Source organism: Hippoglossus stenolepis, chromosome 9, assembly GCF_022539355.2.
Source record: "Hippoglossus stenolepis isolate QCI-W04-F060 chromosome 9, HSTE1.2, whole genome shotgun sequence".
NCBI lineage: Eukaryota > Metazoa > Chordata > Actinopteri > Pleuronectiformes > Pleuronectidae > Hippoglossus > Hippoglossus stenolepis.
In genome coordinates this window covers 11324777-11344901 of record NC_061491.1, presented here as the reverse complement: position 1 = coordinate 11344901, position 20125 = coordinate 11324777, and the positions used below count along the sequence as shown (strand labels likewise).

At 40.5% G+C, this 20125-nt stretch overlaps 2 protein-coding genes across 2 annotated transcripts; both read right to left on the bottom strand.

Annotated features, from left to right (window-relative positions):
* Window positions 1-540: 540 nt before the first annotated feature.
* LOC124852422 (glutamine--fructose-6-phosphate aminotransferase [isomerizing] 1) lies at window positions 541-15475 on the bottom strand. Its single transcript, XM_047341372.1, has 19 exons — window positions 15364-15475; window positions 13178-13285; window positions 12558-12659; window positions 12309-12434; window positions 12106-12164; window positions 11880-12014; window positions 11736-11797; window positions 11566-11645; window positions 11369-11477; window positions 11092-11255; window positions 9623-9718; window positions 9033-9130; window positions 8708-8828; window positions 8203-8360; window positions 5745-5859; window positions 5204-5331; window positions 4676-4843; window positions 3864-4025; window positions 541-2206 (listed from the first exon to the last, which is right to left on the bottom strand). The coding sequence occupies exons 1-19, from the start codon at window positions 15368-15370 to the stop codon at window positions 2162-2164; spliced, it is 2043 nt and encodes a 680-aa protein (XP_047197328.1). The 5' UTR covers window positions 15371-15475; the 3' UTR covers window positions 541-2161.
* Window positions 15476-16502: 1027 nt separating this feature from the next.
* On the bottom strand, window positions 16503-19249 carry LOC124852379 (NFU1 iron-sulfur cluster scaffold homolog, mitochondrial-like). The gene is made up of 7 exons (XM_047341248.1): window positions 18455-19249; window positions 18234-18369; window positions 17806-17872; window positions 17599-17716; window positions 17441-17504; window positions 17163-17337; window positions 16503-16718 (listed from the first exon to the last, which is right to left on the bottom strand). The coding sequence occupies exons 1-7, from the start codon at window positions 18567-18569 to the stop codon at window positions 16680-16682; spliced, it is 714 nt and encodes a 237-aa protein (XP_047197204.1). The 5' UTR covers window positions 18570-19249; the 3' UTR covers window positions 16503-16679.
* Between the last annotated feature and the right edge of the window lie 876 nt (window positions 19250-20125).

Below are 20125 nucleotides of genomic sequence, written 5' to 3'. Positions count from 1 at the left end.
AGCTTCAGACCCAGGTTCACAACTTTTCAAAAGAAAAGCTCTGTATAATTCAGCTCAATATAAAGCTTTACATCAATAAAACTAATGTTGTACTTTTACTAAGAAATAAAAATAGTTAAATCTATGAATGTTGTTGCCATAAAGGAGATCAGCACGTGCGACCCCCGTGAATGTCTAGGTCAGTTCGATACGGTGAAAAAGAAAGTCAAAATTGTAAACATTAAGTGGTGAACCAGATATTGCTAACGCCCCAGTTTTGGCTCGTGGGCCCCAAGGACATAAAATGAGACATGGTCAACTCTGCAGACGGCCTGCATGCCGTTCTGCTGCCACTACAAGGCCCTGTTAACAATCGCACCAGATTCAACAATACACTTCCTTGGGCCCTTAACAATGCACGTGACAGATGTGAAGCTGATAAGATGAACAGTTCTCAAGATGTGTTTCATATACAGACAGACGTTTCTAGAGTTTAGAGGCAGATTTCAGGATGTGTGGGTTTGTCTTCTCATCAAATGACCTCAGACACATACAAACATGAAGTATTTGACACTTTATTGCATCAGTTCCACTAATAAATAGTGCCCTACTCCCTCAGTAACAACGGATGTGAGGATTCAGTGCGGAATCCTTGTTATCAATGTCTCCAGTCAAATCAAATTCTGTAACAACATTGTCCAGCTTTCAAACCCTTTTTCTACTGGCTCAGGAAAAGCTCAATGTCAATGTAAAGAAACTGCAAAAAGTCCAAGGCTTGATTGCAAAAGCAAGGTAAATATCTAGTTCCCATTTCTTCATTATAAACAAGTGTGTGTGTATGTGTGTGTGTGTGTGTCCACGTATCACTTTTTCCCTGGCTTCTGAAAAAACATTAAGGAACACACACACACACACACAACTCGCATCTGACGTCTACATAAGCTTCTACAGTATAGCTGTGTAACTGCATATATGCACGATTGGGTCTCCAAGCGTCTTCACACCAATCTATCAGTGTTAGTACATGTTTGGCTACAAAAAATAGGATGAACATATAAAATATATATATATGTTTTGGTTTACAACTGCCAAAACCATTGTACAGATTTTTGGTTTGACAGGACATTTCATAAAGACGATAGAATTCACATTTCAAATCAAAGAGTAATTTCAATCATATAAAACATTTCCTTTTTTTTTATGAAAATGAAACATACCAAAAAGAATCAAGCAATAGCTACAGATGGTCCCATATTTCAGCAGTGATGAAGGGGTGTGGGCTGGCATCTAGGTGACGCTTCGACTTCATCTCACTGCAATTACTTCAGAAGTGGGTGATAAGGTCTATTATGAGCAGCTAAGCAGCAAAAGTCAATGTACGAATCAAACTCAGCAGTGCACAGAGAGTTTTTACAGTATCCAAGCTGTGAGTATAACGTACTAAAGGTAGAAACAGTGCATGGTAAGTATTTGTAACCTATCCAAGAAGCTTTCTACACAATAGTGTATTCATTAACTTTTCTGTGATCCAGCTTATGACGCTGCCCCTACAGTAAATTGTGCAAACTCAGAGGAAAGTCCAAGTCAAAACAGGCAAACTGCTCTGTAATTATGAAAAATTGATGACCTGTGGCTTGGAATGATTTAAGACTGCTGTTTACTTCATCTGTGGAGTAAAGACACTTCAAATGATTAGCAGCCAAAGAAAAATATCTACAAATCATTGCACTAATGAAAGGAGAACCAGTAAAAAAGGTTTTTAACGACCTAACTTTACGTCAGTAAACAGCTTTTTTAACAGCAGCTCTCCGAGAGGCCAATCAAGACAAATACACACAGAGCGCCTGCTCAAAAGTTGGGTCAGTCAGTGTCACTACAGACTCCCAACCCCAGTAAAAGTGATGAAGATACACCAGTGCCAGCCCAGACCCTGGACACAAAACCACTTCTCTAACATGACATGATACCAAAGAGAGTATAGACATTGAGATATAGATAATATGCACAGTGAAGATGCACAGCTGTTGAGAAAAAAAACTTTGCTTTAAAAAGAGCCCTGACATGAGACACATAAACGGGACATTTTCTTCTCTTGGTTCCTGCAAACACACACCCCCCCACCGTACGCTCCACTGTGTACGTGTCTGCCAGGCTTCTGTCGTTACGTGATGAATGGTGCACTTCACTCTACTGTCACTGACTTGGCCAGGTTTCTTGGACAGTCCACCTAGATTTAAATAGAAGAAGTGAAAATGTGAGCACATCATCCCAAGCCTCGTCGCTTTCCATTCATTTTAAAATCCAATTTCCAATAATAGAAATTGCTAATTGTTTAAGGCTTTTAATATCAAAGACCGTATTCACTGTGTTGCTCTAAGAATAAAACTAAAAGCTGACAGAACTTTTGCAGCTGCTGCTACATGATTATGGAACCAGTCCGTGTTAGAAATTAGACAAGCTTCCTCCATCTCGGTTTTTAAATCCAGGCTAAAGACAAATGTTTATTCCATGATCTTTATCTGTTGTAATTATATATCTGCATTCGTCCCTGGTTGTTTACTGTTGCTAATTTTCTCTGTGTTTTTACTTTATATCTTTATTTCCTTTTTACATGACTGAGTTTAACTTTGCTTTAGAAAAAAATCTTTAAGTGCCATTTATTCTTTTTATTTATTTCAATAATATTTACTATATGACAACAGCCAAGTAAAGAGGACACCACATTATATAGGTCTTATGCTGTTGAGTAAATGTTACATTCAAACTCTAACAAAACACTCCTGTTTTCACCCAGTGATACAGCTTTTATGATTCTCAAATCTTTGTCCAGACACTTGGACAAACTTTATAAAACCTGGAGGGTGAGAAAAGTCTGTGATCATATAAATGTTTGCTTCTGTGTCAGAGCAGCAGCACAGCTTGGCATTAATGTGAAGACTCATGTGAAGTGAACTGCTGTAAAAGCTGCATCAACACAGGCTTTATTTTTATACCTAATTCTGCAAAAAAAGAAAAGCCAGTGAAGTTTACAAAGCTGCAACAGACAGTTGTCTGGCATCGCTAGACCATTTCACTTTTGCGAATGGGTCTGGAACTCCGATCATTTATCATTTCAGCGATTTGTGATCAAGTCGCAGAGCAAACCTCGAAACAATCAGAGATACGAACAATTTGTGACAGTGCAGAAAAATGTCAGTTTATATTCTGTCTGTTTAATACTCTCCAAAGCCGATTCAATTGGTCTCTCCATACCAGAGGTAGCCATGTTGGTTGTTAAAGAAAAAGCTTCTTTTGGGTACTCTTACCTCACTTACTTTATCAAACCAACCCCGTTTAAGATCAATAAGTTGGGATTGGCCAGACGAGTTAATGGATGGAAATGAGTCAGAATACAAGAGCAAATGGATATGAGCTCATTGATTGTTTTGGTTTCCAGGCTAGACAGAAAGTCCAACCCTGTTTAAACTGTGAGCTGCCCTATATTGTCTTTTATCATTATCCCAAAATTAACCAATGCATATATGCATCTGTGCTTAGTCTAAAAAATGTGATTACCTTAAAGTTCTGCTTGAGTAATTCGCCTATAAAGCAGTGCAGAGGTCTGCTGCTGCCAGATAATTAGGGGCATAGAGCTTATAATTTCACTGTGGGTGTAAACGCACATCTCCCAATAAACATGTGAAAATTCTTCTCCCTTGTCTACAGTAAACAATGACACATTGGTAATTATGAAAGTTTTAGTTAGAATTGTCTGCAGGTGAAGACTGAAGAAACTTCAAATCCTATTGCTTTTTTTGGCATGAATTCTGAGAAAGGGAGTCTTAAGAAGCAAATCACTTGAGATCATCATCAGTTCCCAGTGAGCCTGAGGGGACGGTACTTACGTCAAACCCTCGGAGCACAGCCAGGTGGAAGGACAGCAGCTGCAGAGGTATGACGCTCAAGATGCCCTGCAGGCAGTCCACACAGTGAGGCACGTTGATGGTGCGGCTGGAGTTCTTGATGGTCTCGTAATCATCTTTGTCACAGATCACAATAGGACGGCCCTGTACGGAAAAAAAATGTTTAAAAAAATTAAATAAAAGTCTTCAAATGTCAAGTACATCAGGTGTTGATTTGATACTAAACCTGGATATGAGTTGAAAAAAAGCAGAATATTTATAATAATACCATTTTTTCTCCACCCATCTCGGTCAAATTTCACATCTCTTAAATCCACATCTGCTGCACATTACTGACAGCAGTGATGTCACGCTGAACCAACCCCTCCCTCGTATTTACCGAGGCGAAGGATCAGAGGTGTGGCACAGACAGGACTATGAAAATTAACCTAACATGCAATATCTGTTGTGGAAATGATTTTGTTCCGTTTCTCAGCAATAAAACAAAAGGAAAAAGGAAAAATGACTAAGTCAGTAACTGCAACAACTGGATATATAAAATGGATCATAACTTTAGGGGAAAAATATATCAATGATTTATACATTACCTTAGATTATCTATTTTTTTTGGTGTGTGTGTGTGTGTGTGTGTGTGTGTGTGTGTGTGTGTGTGTGTGTGTGTGTGTGTGTGTGTGTGTGTGTGTGTGTGTGTGTGTGTGTGTGTGTGTGTGTGTGTGTGTGTGTGTGTGTGTGTGTGTGTGTGTGTGTGTGTGTGTGTGTGTGTGTGTGTGTGTGTGTGTGTGTGTGTGTGTCACCTGACGGGCAACGACTTGCTGCAGGGCGTTCTGACATTTGGTGTAAGTGAGGTCTCTCATGATGATCATGATGACGGGCATGAGTTTATCCACCAGGGCCAGTGGGCCGTGTTTGAGCTCACCAGCTAGGATCCCCTCTGAATGCATGTATGTGATCTCCTTGATTTTCTATACGGGATACAAAACACCAACAGGTTAAGGAATATTGAAACGTGTATTGTAGTCATTATAGGCTATTTGAAAAAATGTAAATAAAAAGAAAAGAAAGCATCAGTCCAAATCAAGACTTGGAAATTGTTCTGCTCTGTATTTCTCATTCAAAAAAGGAATGATATGTAGAATCAGAGACAATCATTTATAAAATGTACTCGCAACAGTAATTCAACCTTTTGGGTTTAAAGAGAAATCTTTCAATCTAAGATTACTTGTATAAATACTGCTGGAGACCACTGGTGTATAAAATAGAGCAGTTTTTATAGTTCTCACATAAGAGACAATAGAAAGATGAGACAGTCTGCATTTGCTCACCAGTGCTCCTTCCAGGCAGGTAGCGTAATGGTAGCCTCGGCCCATGATCAGGACACTCTTCTGCTGATACAACTCCACGGCCAACTTCTGGATCTCATCATCCAAAGCGAGGACCTCTTTAATCAGATCTAATATGGGCAGAAAAGCAATTATGACTCAGTTTTTATGAGTAAACTTTGGTGCTGTCGCATGCTAGAACCTGGACTGGACAAGCTCATAATGTTGGGCAGGGAGCAGCAGACATTCCTCATTAGTTTACCATTAGAGTCATGCCATCAAATGCTTTAGATCCAGAGCAGCAGGCGACAGCTCGCAGCCAACAACTATTCTTCCCTCCTCCTATTTTTTCTTTTGATCTCTCTCTCAACATTTAGCTTCCTCTTCCAAGAGGATTGTTTGGACAAACAACTAAAATGAAGCAGGCTTTGGGTTGTGCTTGATCTTTGCTGCAAGAGATGGTTTCCCATCCCTATACGTTTTAATCTCACATGTGGCCAGGATTTCCCTGGCTGAAGCAGAACTCTCCCGTGGCTTGATTTACCTGGAAGAACTCTCAGACCCTGGATTATCTCACGGCGTCTGGGCTGCACTGAAATCCTGTCATCGCACATCAGCAGGGCAAACATGATGAGGGCCACAAACTGACTGGTGTAGGCCTGCAGAAAAAAAAAGAAAGTCAGGAAAGGAGTATATGTGGTATTATGTCAGCATATTAAAGAGCTAAGGGTGTGCAGTTTGAGCCAACTTTTGAAAATGACCGACTTATAAAGAAAACAGTTGTATAATGTTGTGTGCACACATATAGAAACAGTCACTTATTATAATATTGACATTGCAAGATTGCTTGTGGTGACCAGATCACTAAAGGTTAAGTAGTTTTCCTTTTTTGCCACAATACTGGAACCAGAGCAGCAACCTGATCCTAACTTTAGCCTCATCCAACAGAGTTTGTGGAGCCTTGTGCTTCTTGTCTCCTTGTTTTGATAGTGAATTTAGTGTCCAGATGATAATCTGCACCAGATGAGAAATGGCAGGAGAGGTAGATTTGAGTGCATGCGATGCAGCATTAAAATGCAGTGAAGCTAGTTCTGCTCATGCTGGAAACTTGGTACACCCACACACTCGCTCTTTGTCATCATTCTGGAAATGTCACTGCTCACAACCTCAGCATATCTGAGCTTCGATGCCTGTCGTCATCAACCCTCTCTTATCCTCCACTTCCCTGCATGTTTGGAGGCCTTCCATGCCCATTTGGGAGATTTAATCAGGGTTCAAATGGAGCCAAGTCCTTTCAAGGGACCCTCTGGACTCAGAAATGCCAGTGTCTGCGTCCAAGAAAATAGCTGTAAAACCTTTACACTGATTTCTTTTCCTCACCTGACAGCACCCTGACTGCAGTCTCTCTGAATTGTGACATTGAGGGCTGTCGGCTCTGAAAGGGGCCTAGATATTTTTCTGTGCTAATTTTTTTCTCATGCAGAACATACCAGCTGTTGCCCCTCAACGTAAACCACACTTGCATTCAGCTGAAATATAAACAATCCTCCCTCAAACCAAAACGTATGTGGACTAGAAATCAAACTTAACCCTGTAAATTCCCAAAGGACACTTGTACGTTATTCAAACAGGCAGCCTTCTTATATTTACTGTCAGTTGATGAGCCAGCAGGATTTGACTTTTGACAGCATCAAAGTCTTTCTTCTCAAGTGTCAAATATTCCATAAATCTTGCATACGACCAAATGAACCAGAAAAGGCTCTTCTTTTTTCTATGAGCTCTTTCTCTTTTCCAATTAACTAAAGAAGATAAATTGTAATAAATATTAAATAGAAGCCAAATAGATGAGTTTGTAGTAATTTAGCAGGTAAGTGTGATACATATTGACTAGTGATCTTAAGAGCAAGGCAGTGCAGCATTTAAGCAGTGTGTGTGTGCATGTGTGCATGTGTGCATGTGTTCATGTGTGCGTGGCCCAGCCAGCCAAGCAGTAAATGATGGCGTCTTTGAGGCATGCTTCGAGGCTTTGGAGCAGAGCAAGAGTCAGTGAGCCAAGCCCAAAGACTTAGCCAGGGGGAACCTGCTCCACTCTCTTTTTCTATGCTCACTAACTGGGGCCGAGCTCCACGACTTCTCTGCTCTTCCTCCAAGTCTAAACTGGCAAATGCTTTTGGTTTGGGAGAAAAGGAAAAATAAGAATCCTAACTTTACATGGAGTCAGTCTTCTTTAGCTCCCTGAGGAATAAGAGTGCAGGAAAATGTCAACTCGCAAAGGCGAGTCTGGTGAGTCCGGATTCACAATGAACTTTTCAGATGGGTTTATATTCAGTGTCAGAGGGTGTGGAGTTCAGCTATGAGATGATGCAACAAACACGTGAAGAGTCCTTTAAAACATTGAATTCTTCTAAAATGTATAAATGTGATGATGAAAAACAGATGCATTAGTTTTTAACTTAACAATAATGTCAATTCAATCTTTTAAATGTATTTATATTGTAGCTAAAAATTCACGTCAGCCATCTTTGAAATTGATAATTGAGGATTCAATACTTACTGCTATATCAATATAATTGATTGGAATTTTTTCCTGGCAAGCTCATCCAAACATAGACAAACCAAAAATACAAAATCTGTGCCTTTGAGAATAGAATCTTAATGAGTTCCTATGACGATGAATTTAAACCACGCTATTACACAATCAAATACAATTCTGCTCTGGAGGCTTAAGTCTGTAACAACAAGCTAAAAAAGGCCCTTATCATTCATCTGTTTGAGTAATGGGACCTGAACTGTCCTTTCAGTCTGGTTGCTGATAGAATGATTATATACTGTAAATATTTTCCGAGGATCTGAGGAGAGTAATGACTAAGTGTTTACGGTTGCAGTCACTGAGGGTCTAAGAGAAAATGTGTGATAAATGTAGGCTGTGGTAAAGCCATGAGGGGTTTTTAATATCCGTATCCTCAGGAGAGTTAACCAGAGCCGCAGTTGTCATGGCTCACCTTGGTGCTCGCTACCCCGATCTCAGGCCCAGCGTTGATGTGGACTCCGCAGTCGGTCTCCCTGGAGATGGAGCTGCCCACTGTGTTGGTGACACCCACAGTCAGAGCCCCTCTCTCCTTACAGTAGCGCAGGGCCATGAGGCTGTCAGCTGTTTCCCCTGGAAGGAACGGGAAAACCCAACAGTTTTTGCAACGCAACAGCTCTGACAACAAAACGATGCTGATTTATAAGTTTGTTCCGAAATTGCTATTTCACAATCCAGGACTCTGATTTGAAACAGGTTCACAGACAAACCACAAGGCGAACCACAGACATTGCTCATGTAAAAAATTTGAATGCCACAAGCAGCACACATTCCCGAAGCTACAGCTACAGTGTTTAGGTGGAGAAAACTCAACTGTACGGCAGAAGTGAGACTTAACAGTTTACTGAACATCAAACAGCTCCCCTAAATGGAAACTGGAAGATAACTTGATCAAGTGCAGATGGCACAATCCTCCTCACCTGACTGGCTGATAAAAAAGCAGACATCATCTCGGAACACAGGTGTGTTCCTATCCAAGAAGTCACTGGCCAGCTCAATCATGACAGGCAGCTCGGTTAGCTCCTCCAGGATCTGACGGGTCTGGGAAAGTAACAAAGGACTGTTCAGCAAAACAAACCTGTCGAGCACATGTGCTAACCCATAAACTTTACACACCTGTGTCCACAGCACAGACATCACATTTCATACTTGTCTTACGGACTGAACGCGGATAGCGAAACAGAAAGATTTAAATGGTGTGCATTTACACCAAAGGGGGACAGCATTTGGCAAGTGGCTACTCACCGCTACTCCAGCATGGTAGCTGGTGCCGCAGGCAATAAGTATAAGTCGCCGACACCTCTGGATCTCTTTGATGTGGTCCTTCAGTCCACCCAGTGTCACTGGAAAGCAAACCAAACCACTAATCCATCATTGTGCTCCAACATTTTCCATCTCATTTAAAAAAGGCCACCAGAGTGCAGAGAGAATCACTGACAAGGTATATTTGCAGATTTAGCTTTTCTCTAACATCCATGTAACCTTGCTGAAATCAATCATGCACACTGAGGGGGGAAATACAGTGAACTTTAGGTCATCCTGGTTTTAACACTAAAATTATTATGACATCTTAAATAAATGAGTTGGGCTTTCGTGTGCTGTCCTTTTCACAAATCCTGAAATAAACACATCTGAGCAAATGTTTGAGTGACATTCATGAAGAAAGTAGGCCAGCAGAAAAGAGGGACTGTTTATACTTTAGAGGTTATTCAAATGTTGGAATTTGCAGTAGTAAAGTAAAATCTGAAGAGAGTTGGGACAGAGTGGAAAATAGTTGTCAGTGGAACATTGATGTAACGGCACCTATAAATGCACTAATCAGACATCTCTCTGACCTGTGTTTTCATCGAAGTTAACTCTCCCTCTCATGGTGTTGACCACAGACTCTGGCTGCTCAAATATCTCCTTCTGCATGAAGGAGCTGTAGTTGCCTGTGGTGAGAGGATCAGAAATCAGGTGAACTTTTACAAAATTGTAAAAAAGTATCTCATTAACCTCCTGAAAATCTCAGTTTCATGCTCGAACAAAACATTTTTTTTATGATAATAAGAAATCCCTGGAAATGCAGGGAGTTACTAAAAATTCTGAGCCACAGCGTTAGGTCATCCATTACACAAAGAAAAGACAAACATGAAACATCAGGGAGACACTGTTTTGCAATCAATTATAAACTGTGACAGTGACATACGAGGTTTTTATTCTGCCTGCCTCAGAGTAATTTGGGTCGAGGGAATTATGTTATTCAGCAGAAAGTCTCCAGGAACTGAGGCAGAGGAGAGAGGCTGAGTAATGACAGGAACACAAAGGAATGTCAAGAGCAGCCAGCTTCAGTTTACCTCTGCCCTCTGCTGGATGACTGAGGAACAGTCAGTAGAGGAGAAGACAATAAAGAATAATAATCACAGGCTGAAAATAAATAAGTTATTGCGGCAGTGACACATTTTTCCTTGGGTCGACTCTGTAGCATGGCACATTGGAAGACAGTGGAGGTGCTGACTTTAAGTTTTCAGGGTGCTCTGAAAGCAATAGAAAACAATGCAAGGAAAGACACCCCTTTATACTCACGTTTGCAATTTAAAGGGATGGCAGCTTGATAATTGATAAATCATTTTGGTCCTTTTTGTCAAGACGATTGCAGCTTCTCACATAATGAGGGTTCGCTGTTTGTTTCTGTAATTTATGATGGCAAATGAAATATTTTTGCTCTGACAAAAACTATATTATGACATTACCTTAGGCTCTGGGTTGTTGTGTTTGGCTTTTACTTTTTTTACTATTTATTGATCTTTTATTGACTTAGTGATTGCTCATCCAACCAGTGGGTGAGACAAGACAGATCCATTTAACCAGTCTGTAAGGCTCGCAGTCAAGACACAAAGGCAACCAGGCCAATTGGCAATATGAAAGGAGTCAATCTCCCTTTTAGCTGTTTAACAAGTGGAAAAAAAAGGGGGAAAAAAGAAGCTAATTTGGCAAAAAAAAAAAGGGTTTACATCTATTCATACAGAGGGAGGGAGAGTGAGGGGGCTAAAGGATTCCAACTTAGGTGTCATTTTTACTACAGAGGCTTCCCTGGAGTGCAAGTGATCAAGCAGGGTTGTAAATATCTTTGTGATAAAAAAAGATAGCCTCAGGACTGGACAGTCTCCCATTAAGACTTACACAATAATAACAGGACAACAATTACAAGGGTACAGGGCCAAATTACAAGGAAGAGTTCAACAGATTTATCTTCAAATGTGGCTTTGAGTAATTTATGATCGCGAGAAAATGTGAACACAATGAAGTCGGACCCTCAACTCACCCTTCATGATCTGCTGCAGCTCCATCTGCAGGGACTCGATGGCCCGGGATGGGTAGTCTCCAGCCCTGCGTTTTATCCTGTGGATGGACAGCCGGCCCTCCATCACGGCGGCCACATCGTCATCCTCCAGGAAGATCACCCGATTTGTGTGCTCGATCACTGCGCTGTCATGACAAGAGAGACAGACAAAGAACCACATCAGACATTTGATTGATGGAGATTTCAAAGCGGATGTGGAGCTGTAAAAAGGTGGATACAAAAACTGGTTTCTGCTGACCTTGCATCTGAAGCAAAGTAGTACTCCACCGCTTTCTCGTCCACAGGGAACAGGCAGGTGTCCTGGTCGGACCTGGGTATAGCACCGCAGCTCTTCTTGTCTTTAGCAGCTGAGAAAAAACAATCAAAATGGGCCTCAGTCATGCCTGCGCAATCGCATGTGGAAAATTCACAACATTCATAAAACAAAGAACTTACAGGAGCGGTAGAGCACAGGAATATGGTCAGTGGAGAGCTTGTGATCACTCCGCACTCCCATCAGCAGAGGACTTCCCCTCCTGCACAGTAACATTTAAATGATCCAACAATACTTTAATCTGCAATAACTATAGCAGTATAATAGTTTGACAGCATTAGTGGTGGCCTACCTTGTGCCAATTGCCTCTCCGGGGTAGTGGACACTCTTGAAGACCAGGGCAAAAGCTCCCTCCTGTCAGGTGGAAGAAAAAATACATCAGACTTTTATCTGCTGATCACAGAAGGAGAGGCGGAGTGCACGAGCAGGTCCTTACCAGCTGCTGGATCACCCGTTCCACCAGTGTGGAAAAACTGAGGTCGTCACTCTCGCGGTTGTCATACATGTACTTCACCAGTTTGGCGATGGACTCTGTGTCGGTCTCTGACTCAAACTCATAGCCTTTGCTCTCCTGTGGAGATCGAGTTAGAGAGTTAGTCTAACCCTAACCCTCAGAGTGATGAAAAGATGTCTATAATAGTTTTTGAAAGATATTGGCTCACCAGGAATTTCCTTAGGTCTTTGTAGTTGGTGATGATTCCATTGTGAATGACAATGAACTCTGTAGAACAGAGAGATCATAATCATTTTTAAGATATGATTCCTGCACCCAGGTGAATAAAAACAGACTGAGCTGTTACGAAATGCGAAGTAAAACATTTAGCTGTGTGAGGTGAAATAGCTTTTGATCTTTAACTCAACTGACCGTTGGTCTTGTCAGATCGATGTGGATGGCTGTTGACTGGGCTTGGCACACCGTGGGTGGCCCAGCGGGTGTGAGCGATGCCGACGTGAACATCAAACTCCACATCTAGGTCCAAGTCCTGCTGCTCTAAAAGTCAAACAAACACAACCCAACATGGACAAGGCTTAGTATCTTAATGGTTCGGTCACATACAGGATGACAAATCAAGGCTTCAGTTTTTAAAAACTGATTCTCCTCCTCTAAGCTTACTGTGGATCTCATCATCGAGAGCCTTCACTTTTCCACGTTGCTTGATAATTTGGATAGATTGGGGACTTCCATCCTTGCCGTTGCCCCCATCAATCCCCACACCTAACAAAAAAAACAAAAAGAAAGAGCATGAGAATTACAGGGACCCAAAGTCCTTCAGTATCAACGGGTTGGGGCAGATATCGTTTTGCAAGTAATGGACTGTTTTTAGTCTAATGACAGAGCTGAACTCCAGCTTATCGTGTTGCTACATTCAATAAATGTTTGCCAAAAACTGTAGGATGGTGATGAAATTCAAATGAAGTAAACACACAGGGAATTAGCTCCATTGATGGTGCAACAGGTCTGACCCAGACTCGTGATAGTGGCTGTAAAAATCACAGCAGACATTGTCTTGCTTTGAGTTCCTCACATTTTCAGAAGAACAAATAAACATTAAGTGTGACTGATGAAGGTCGAATCATATGCTGCTTTAACATTGAATTGGACACACAGTAAACACTGTCTGTAATTTGGTGGCATCTTAAGTCAGGCAGTGAGGAGACAGATAAGGAAGAAGGTCTGATAAACAAGCAGGAGTCTGTTGGTGATGTGAATGTTGATGTGTTTTTCTCTCTCACCCGCTGAGTCATAGCCTCTGTACTCCAGACGTCGCAGACCTTTGAGGAGGATCTCAAGGATCTCACGGCGAGTCCTTGGTACATGGTAGTTGAGATAGGCAAAGATTCCTGAGGAGAGGAAAGCAACAGTCTCAGATTAAAGCTGTGTTTTCTTTAATAAGAATTTGGGTCTGTCGACAATATCTTTTTAAAACTGTCTGTCTACTTTAAAATTCTAGGCGGGCACATAAAAGTTCAGGTTGAATTAAAATGTGTCAAACTGGTACATCTACTTGTCTGTTATTCCAGCACTGTTTTGCAGCTGACGTGCAAAGATTAATGCAGTCCCGTAGGCGTAGTAACCAAACTCATGTACACTTGGATCATAGAAACAATAAAATACAAGGAGGGCTGGGTATCATGGCTGGAATTAATGTGACAGTAATGATAAGAATACTGTTTGATATTGAATACAGGATTTACCAAATCAGCAAATATCACAAAAGATAATATTTATTCTATATAGCATTCTTATAAACATAATCATACATGTGGACAACAGAATTGAAATAACATAAAAACTCACTATGATCATTATGATTATGTCATGATAGTTTCTGACCTGAAAATGACCACAATATGTCGAGGTGACTGAAGAAGAACGTAATCTGATTCCATCCTGACACAATGGATCAAGCTTTTACTTTGTGACCTACGGCTCAACTCTTACAGGCTCAAAGTCACAAACTTATTTTAGGGATAATGCATGAGGAACCTGTCCTACAGGAGGGGTGATGGTACTGGAAAAACAAATATTGTTATCTCCAGTAGTAGAACCTGCTTAGAGACAATACAGTGTTTCTGCTGTTTCACAATAGTAATTAAAGTGGGAGGAGTAACTGTGTGAAAGACACCACAAAGGTAAACTCAAACCAAGCTGTTTGGCTTTAGTCCGAGATGCTTATATATTAAGTGTATAGCTTTGAGTTTCATTGGCAGCTGCATCATACCTGTGTCAGTCAGACTAAGGTGCTTCGGCCAAACACACTCAGAGACTCTTGGTGCAGCAACAGGCTGTCAAGACTTAAACTTTATTGGTACATTTTAGCAATAATCTGCAAAGGACTGAGCTCTATGGACCCTCCGATACCTAATAGAACACACTGAGGAGTGTCTCACTAACTGGCTATGGAGAATAAGCTTAAATAGAAAAACACTTGAACCTCTGTGTGTGTGATACTACGTGTTAAAAATTCTTTGGTGTCATGTTTATTAGTCTGTGGTGACATTGGGTTTCTTCATTGTGGTGGGTGATGCTGCGCGTCATTGTTGTGTTGGAGTTGTTTGTCAGTCTGACGTGTGCTGTGTGGCACATGAGGAATTTCCAAAAGGATGAAATAATTATCTACGGAGGAGACATGAAAAACAGGCCTTTCACAGAACTGAGCACTGAGGAGTCCATGCAAACAGGGAGCCAGAGGGTCCAACAGAGCATTCATTCATTCATTGACCAGCGGGGAAAGGAGGGAGGTGGAGTGAGTGGCAACTGGACCTGGAGAAGAGCTGCAGCAAAAGCGTCACCATGAAGTGAATGCACAGGAAATCTCAACAAAGAAATTGGTTTGATTTAATACATATCAACCAGAGCACAGTGACATGTGACTGGTGTGACTGGTGTGTTTGGTCTGACTGTAGTGACGGTGATGGGACATAGAGTCCTCGCTTAAACACACAATATCCCAACGACTCGAGCTAAAGTATAACGACGTGCGACTTAATGATTAAATGATTAATTTCAATCAAATACGCTGTAAGAGGTTTAGAGGAAAGTTACGCTGTTGTCGTAATGTCAGCGCAAACCACGTTAGCTGTGTGTTAGCAGGAGGAACGCAGGTTAGCATTTCTACGATGTTTCGTCATGTCGACTCGCTGCTCGAGCCAATACATCACAACTCACACGTGGACAGCGTGGACAGGAAAAAGGGAAACATGTCTGGTTAATGTTTAAATGACGAACAGCAACAGCAGCCCATATTCGCTAACTCACGTTAGCCACCCCTAGCTAAATTTCAACTGGTTTGCCGCTTTAGCCTTTATCCGGCAATGCTAGCAGCCTGTCAGATATGATCAACGTGTTGTTCTAGAGATTGGAGAACATCGTACATCGCCCAGTGACAGCTGTAAATGTAGATACGTCCTGTACTCACCACACATGTCTTCGGTTTGGCTGCTACTCTGGTAGCTGGGAACGCCTGTCACATAAGCTTTGCCCTCCCCCCCCGTGATCTCACCCAATCAGAGCCAACCAGCGTATTCCATAGCGCCTTCTGATTGGCCGAGAAGCCTGTCAGTCGGGGCTGCACCTACCGACGCAGGTACTTCTGACGTGGCATCAGGATGCAGATCCGTGGGCAGGACGAGATGAGGACCCCACTGATGTGCCTGACATCTAAAACTCCCCCCACAACACTGCAGGACTGTAAACAAGTCATCAGTTATGTTCAGGCTGGTCGATCTTTTATCTTTAGTTAATAATTTGTCCAGAAAAGACAAACACATTTGTTTATGCCCTTAATGAAAGGATGTGGCCAGAAGTGGTAAAATATTTCAAATACTCCAAATGAGATTATATATTTAAACACTAAAAAAACACGTTTATTAATCCTAATATTCATCTCTTTCCTTATTTCCCTTATAGTGTGTGAGTGAATGTGTGTGTCTGTAATTGTGTTTGTTGGGTATTGGGGCAATGGCAGTGAAAATATACTATGGGTATGTTTCTATACCGTATGCTGCTTTGAAATTCAGCCAAGCTGCACCAAATTCCAGTTCTCTAAATATGCCTGCTTTTTTAAATCAAGATCCATGAATTATTCCATGGGAAAACTGAAAATGTTAGAAAATGTTGCAATGTTAAAGTGATAAAAAAAAGAAACCCTGCATCTGCCCCTGATCCAAATCTGCACCAAAATTCAATGGGTTATTCCCTGACCCATACTCCTTTCATGGAGGTCTGCTCAGTTGTTTTGGTGAAATCTTATTAACAAACATACAAATCAACCAATAAACAAACAAACAAACAGGGAAAAAACTTAACCTCCTTCACAGAGGCAAAAATAAAGACATTAAAAAAAAAGATTAAAATGCATTAGATCAAGATGGAGAGAGGTGCAATTATTAAATATTTCAATAAACTTTATTTACATACATACAGCACTATATGTGTACTTTAAAGCTAAAAAAAGCTGTTTTGAGTGAGAAATGTGAAACTGTGTGAAATAATAAATAGAATATAATTCAGCCCAGCAGTCATCAGTTTCTTTTTATGGGCTCTTCTGATCTATACTTTGAGAAATAATAACAAAACAGCTACCAAAGTCAATAATAACATCAGGATAAATGACAATGATGATCACGGGGTCTTTCACACATCACGCTGTTCAACAGTTCCTCCAGCTCTGTCCACATCAGATGACCAGGGGAGAGAGGAATGTGTAAATGCAGTTCTAGGTTTCGGTGTAATTCAAACTTGAGCGTTCATCTCCTCTTCCTCTTCTTTCACCTGTGGATAAACACAAGTTTAGTAAATAATTTCAAGTTTCACTTTTTTTCTTCAAGTTATTTTGTGGCTGAGGAATATGAGAAACAATGAGATGTGCGCAAATGAAAACACTTGTCAAATAACCAAAAAGGAATCTAGAGATTGAACACCTAAATAACAAAAAACAAACTAAAGTAGTGTTTTTCAAGTCTTTTTGACACAACAACTTACAGGTAATGACAACAGCTGGTTTGTGCAATAAAGATAGTTCGAGTGATAATCAAAAAATATTATCATAACTTTGAATGTTTTTCAATGGAGATAAAGCTCTCTTAACTATTGTTCCCCACTACTTTGAAACCCATCCTTTCACTGAGCAGTATAAATCCAAATACCAAGCTGAAAGTTTGATATGAGATGTGTGTGCATGTGTAAGGAAACCTATTATCTGGCAGGAGAACAAACCTGCTCCACTGATTCAACTTCAGGAACGTAAAACTGCAGCATGTTTTGGATTCCACTCTTCAAAGTAACCATGGAACTGGGACGCCTAGTGCAGGCGCCCTGCAACTTCAGCTTAACGACGCCGTCTTCAAATCCCCGATACAGGACGTCACCTCCATCCTCCTGCACTGTCGGCCTGGGGAACAAGACCACCCATCAGCATGTGTGAGAACAGAACAGAAAAGCATGGTGACGGGGAACAGACACTGATAAGAGAGGATGTCTTCACAGGCAGCTACCTTATTCGAGTATCCAGCAGTTCTTTGATCATAGCCACGACTTCATCATCATCATCTGATGGAGCTGAGAATAGAAGTGGAAAGGAATGGATTCTAAAGAATTCGCAAACATCTTCCATTATCTGATGTTTCAATGTTCAGACGGTTAAATCCTTTACCAGTATCTGCATTTGGTTCACTGTCCTCATTGACAACAGGAAGCCCAGTGGTGAAAAAGTCCATAATGGCAACAAATACATCAGGTTTGATTACTTTCCATTCCATATTTGCATCAGACTAAAAGAGAGAGAAAAGAAGAGAACATCATTCCAAGCGATGGCACAGAGCTACACTATGAATTTCATATACACTGAAGCTGGTTTTACTCTTGTTATGGTGATAAAGTCACTGCCCAGGAAGACACTCTTGACTCCATCAATCCTAAACAGCTGTCTGAAGACAAAACAGAACATCACTGAATACCAATGGAAATTATGCTTAAAAAGACAGATGTGTGGCTATATATTATCCATCACCCCTTATATATACTTGTATTCTTTCCAGATTTTATTAGAGTAATTATTGCTTGGGTTCTTATGTCACAATCATAACTAACAATCGTAACTTAGACAACCATAATAACTAATAATTATAATTCCTTTAATTATAAGTCCTATAATTAGGTGTGAAATGGGGTAACATACCAAACATCATTATGCAAACCTGGGCCTTACCTGCTTGGCTAGGCTATCAAAATGCCTACTGTAAGAACACTTTTTACCATCTATTTATCCATCATTTATTCATCATTTACCTGGCTAATGGTGAGCAGTGCGCGTCACGAGGGCCGTCAAAATTCATAGTTCCTGATTCAAGAACTGTGCGACCTGGGAGAAACTTTACGCTGTTAGGATTTGGTGTATCCTGTGTCTGCACAAACATGGTCCTCCCTTTGAACAAAGATTACACAAAGAAGAAGCCATTAATACTGAGTTCAATTCAAAAGAGCTTCAAGGATGCTTCAGTAACACAAACCTGGAACAACAAAGTGGGGGTTTTGTGGCCATATCTTCCAGACTCCTGTGTTGTGTGAAGGCCAGTGTAGTCCAGCGCTCTGATGTCCACAGACAGCAAGACTGACACAGCACATATAAAGAGATTCAAATTGTTACTACAGTAGAAATCACATTAACAAACGTTTGGAGGAAAAAAAACTGAATATTCAGGGCCCATGTTTCCTCCCTCACAGGGTGTAGCAGTAATTGAGTCAAAATGGGAGGGTTTGTGTTATCAACTGAAAACCTTCTGGGCTCAGTGGACCATGCATCCATTTATAACAGCAGTAAGACAATTGATAAATGGAGCTGTAAGATAAGTAATGACCTACAATGACTAACACAGCACATACTCTAATCTATAGTCAGTGTTTGTCTTGCCTTGGAAAAAGAGAATGCATGATTCACTTACTATTACAGTTTAACTTTTGTGATATAGCTAATTTATCTTGCAAAAAAGAAAATGACAGACTTATTGGAATTAGAACACATTCAGATATACATAATGTATTTAAGAAAAGAACAGAGATAACACATGATGCAGGGCAGGTAAAGAGTTTTGTCACACTAGACTGGCACTCAGTAGAGCACATACCTCTGTCAAGGCCCAACAGTTCCCTTAAATTCAAATAAGCTGCACACACACTCATTGATATCATTTCTCTCAGAATGCCAAATTTTTTTCCATGAAGATCTCTCCATTATTTAATGAGAAACACACAACTGTTAATAAAAAGATAAGATAAAAAACGATATTTATGATACATGTATTTAAAATATTTATTTGAAATACAAAATAGTATTTTGTAATTTGTATTTGATAGGTTTGACGAAATGAATTGATATTTTGTATCAAAATACTTCCGTATTTGTATTTTTGTAGTTTAAAAATACTTTTTGTGAGACGTCTACGTGATGTCATGAAAATGAAAATCGATACAGCCTCTGATTGGTGTCCCCATAGTAATTTGCTTGTTGAGATCAGAACATTGAGGTTCAGAAAATTGATGATGCACAAAGCGAGCCTCAAAGAAGAAGAAGCACAAGATGAGAAATGTGTGTCTCCATCGATTTTTGCATAAATTGCTACAATTGTCAAGAGTTCCTGTTAGGTTTTGGTGTTTGTTTTAGTATCCAAGGCTAAATCTAATTTACGCAGGGTTCTAGGAAACTATTTAACCAGAGTAACGTTAGCAGCCCTCACAGTTAATGTTAGCTTGCTATTTTCAGCCTAAGTTTTCATCAGTTTTGCACGAGAGAGAAACTTAAACATTTCAGAGTTGTTGTACAGCTTTACTTTATAATGTCACAAGATGGTTTAACTTAGTGAACACTTGTGTTTTGTGCCTTATTGTCCTTAACAAAGTTGTGCTGCAAAGCCATGAAACAACAGGTTATCCCATCCACCACTGGTGTTTGTTGTAGCTCACAACTTCTCTAAGTCTAAGTGTGTAACTTTGTTGATGGTGGGTTCTGAAATAACTCTGTGCGATTGCGTCAGCAATTGAATGATTGAGTAATTCATTACTCAGAAACTAGTTGCTATGAATAAAGGTGCAAATCAGTTGTCTGGTTTAATTGGGTCCAGTTGGTGCTGCATGGCGTGTCTGCACTCTGCCAATGTTCTCTGTATGTTTTTTTGACAGTCCTG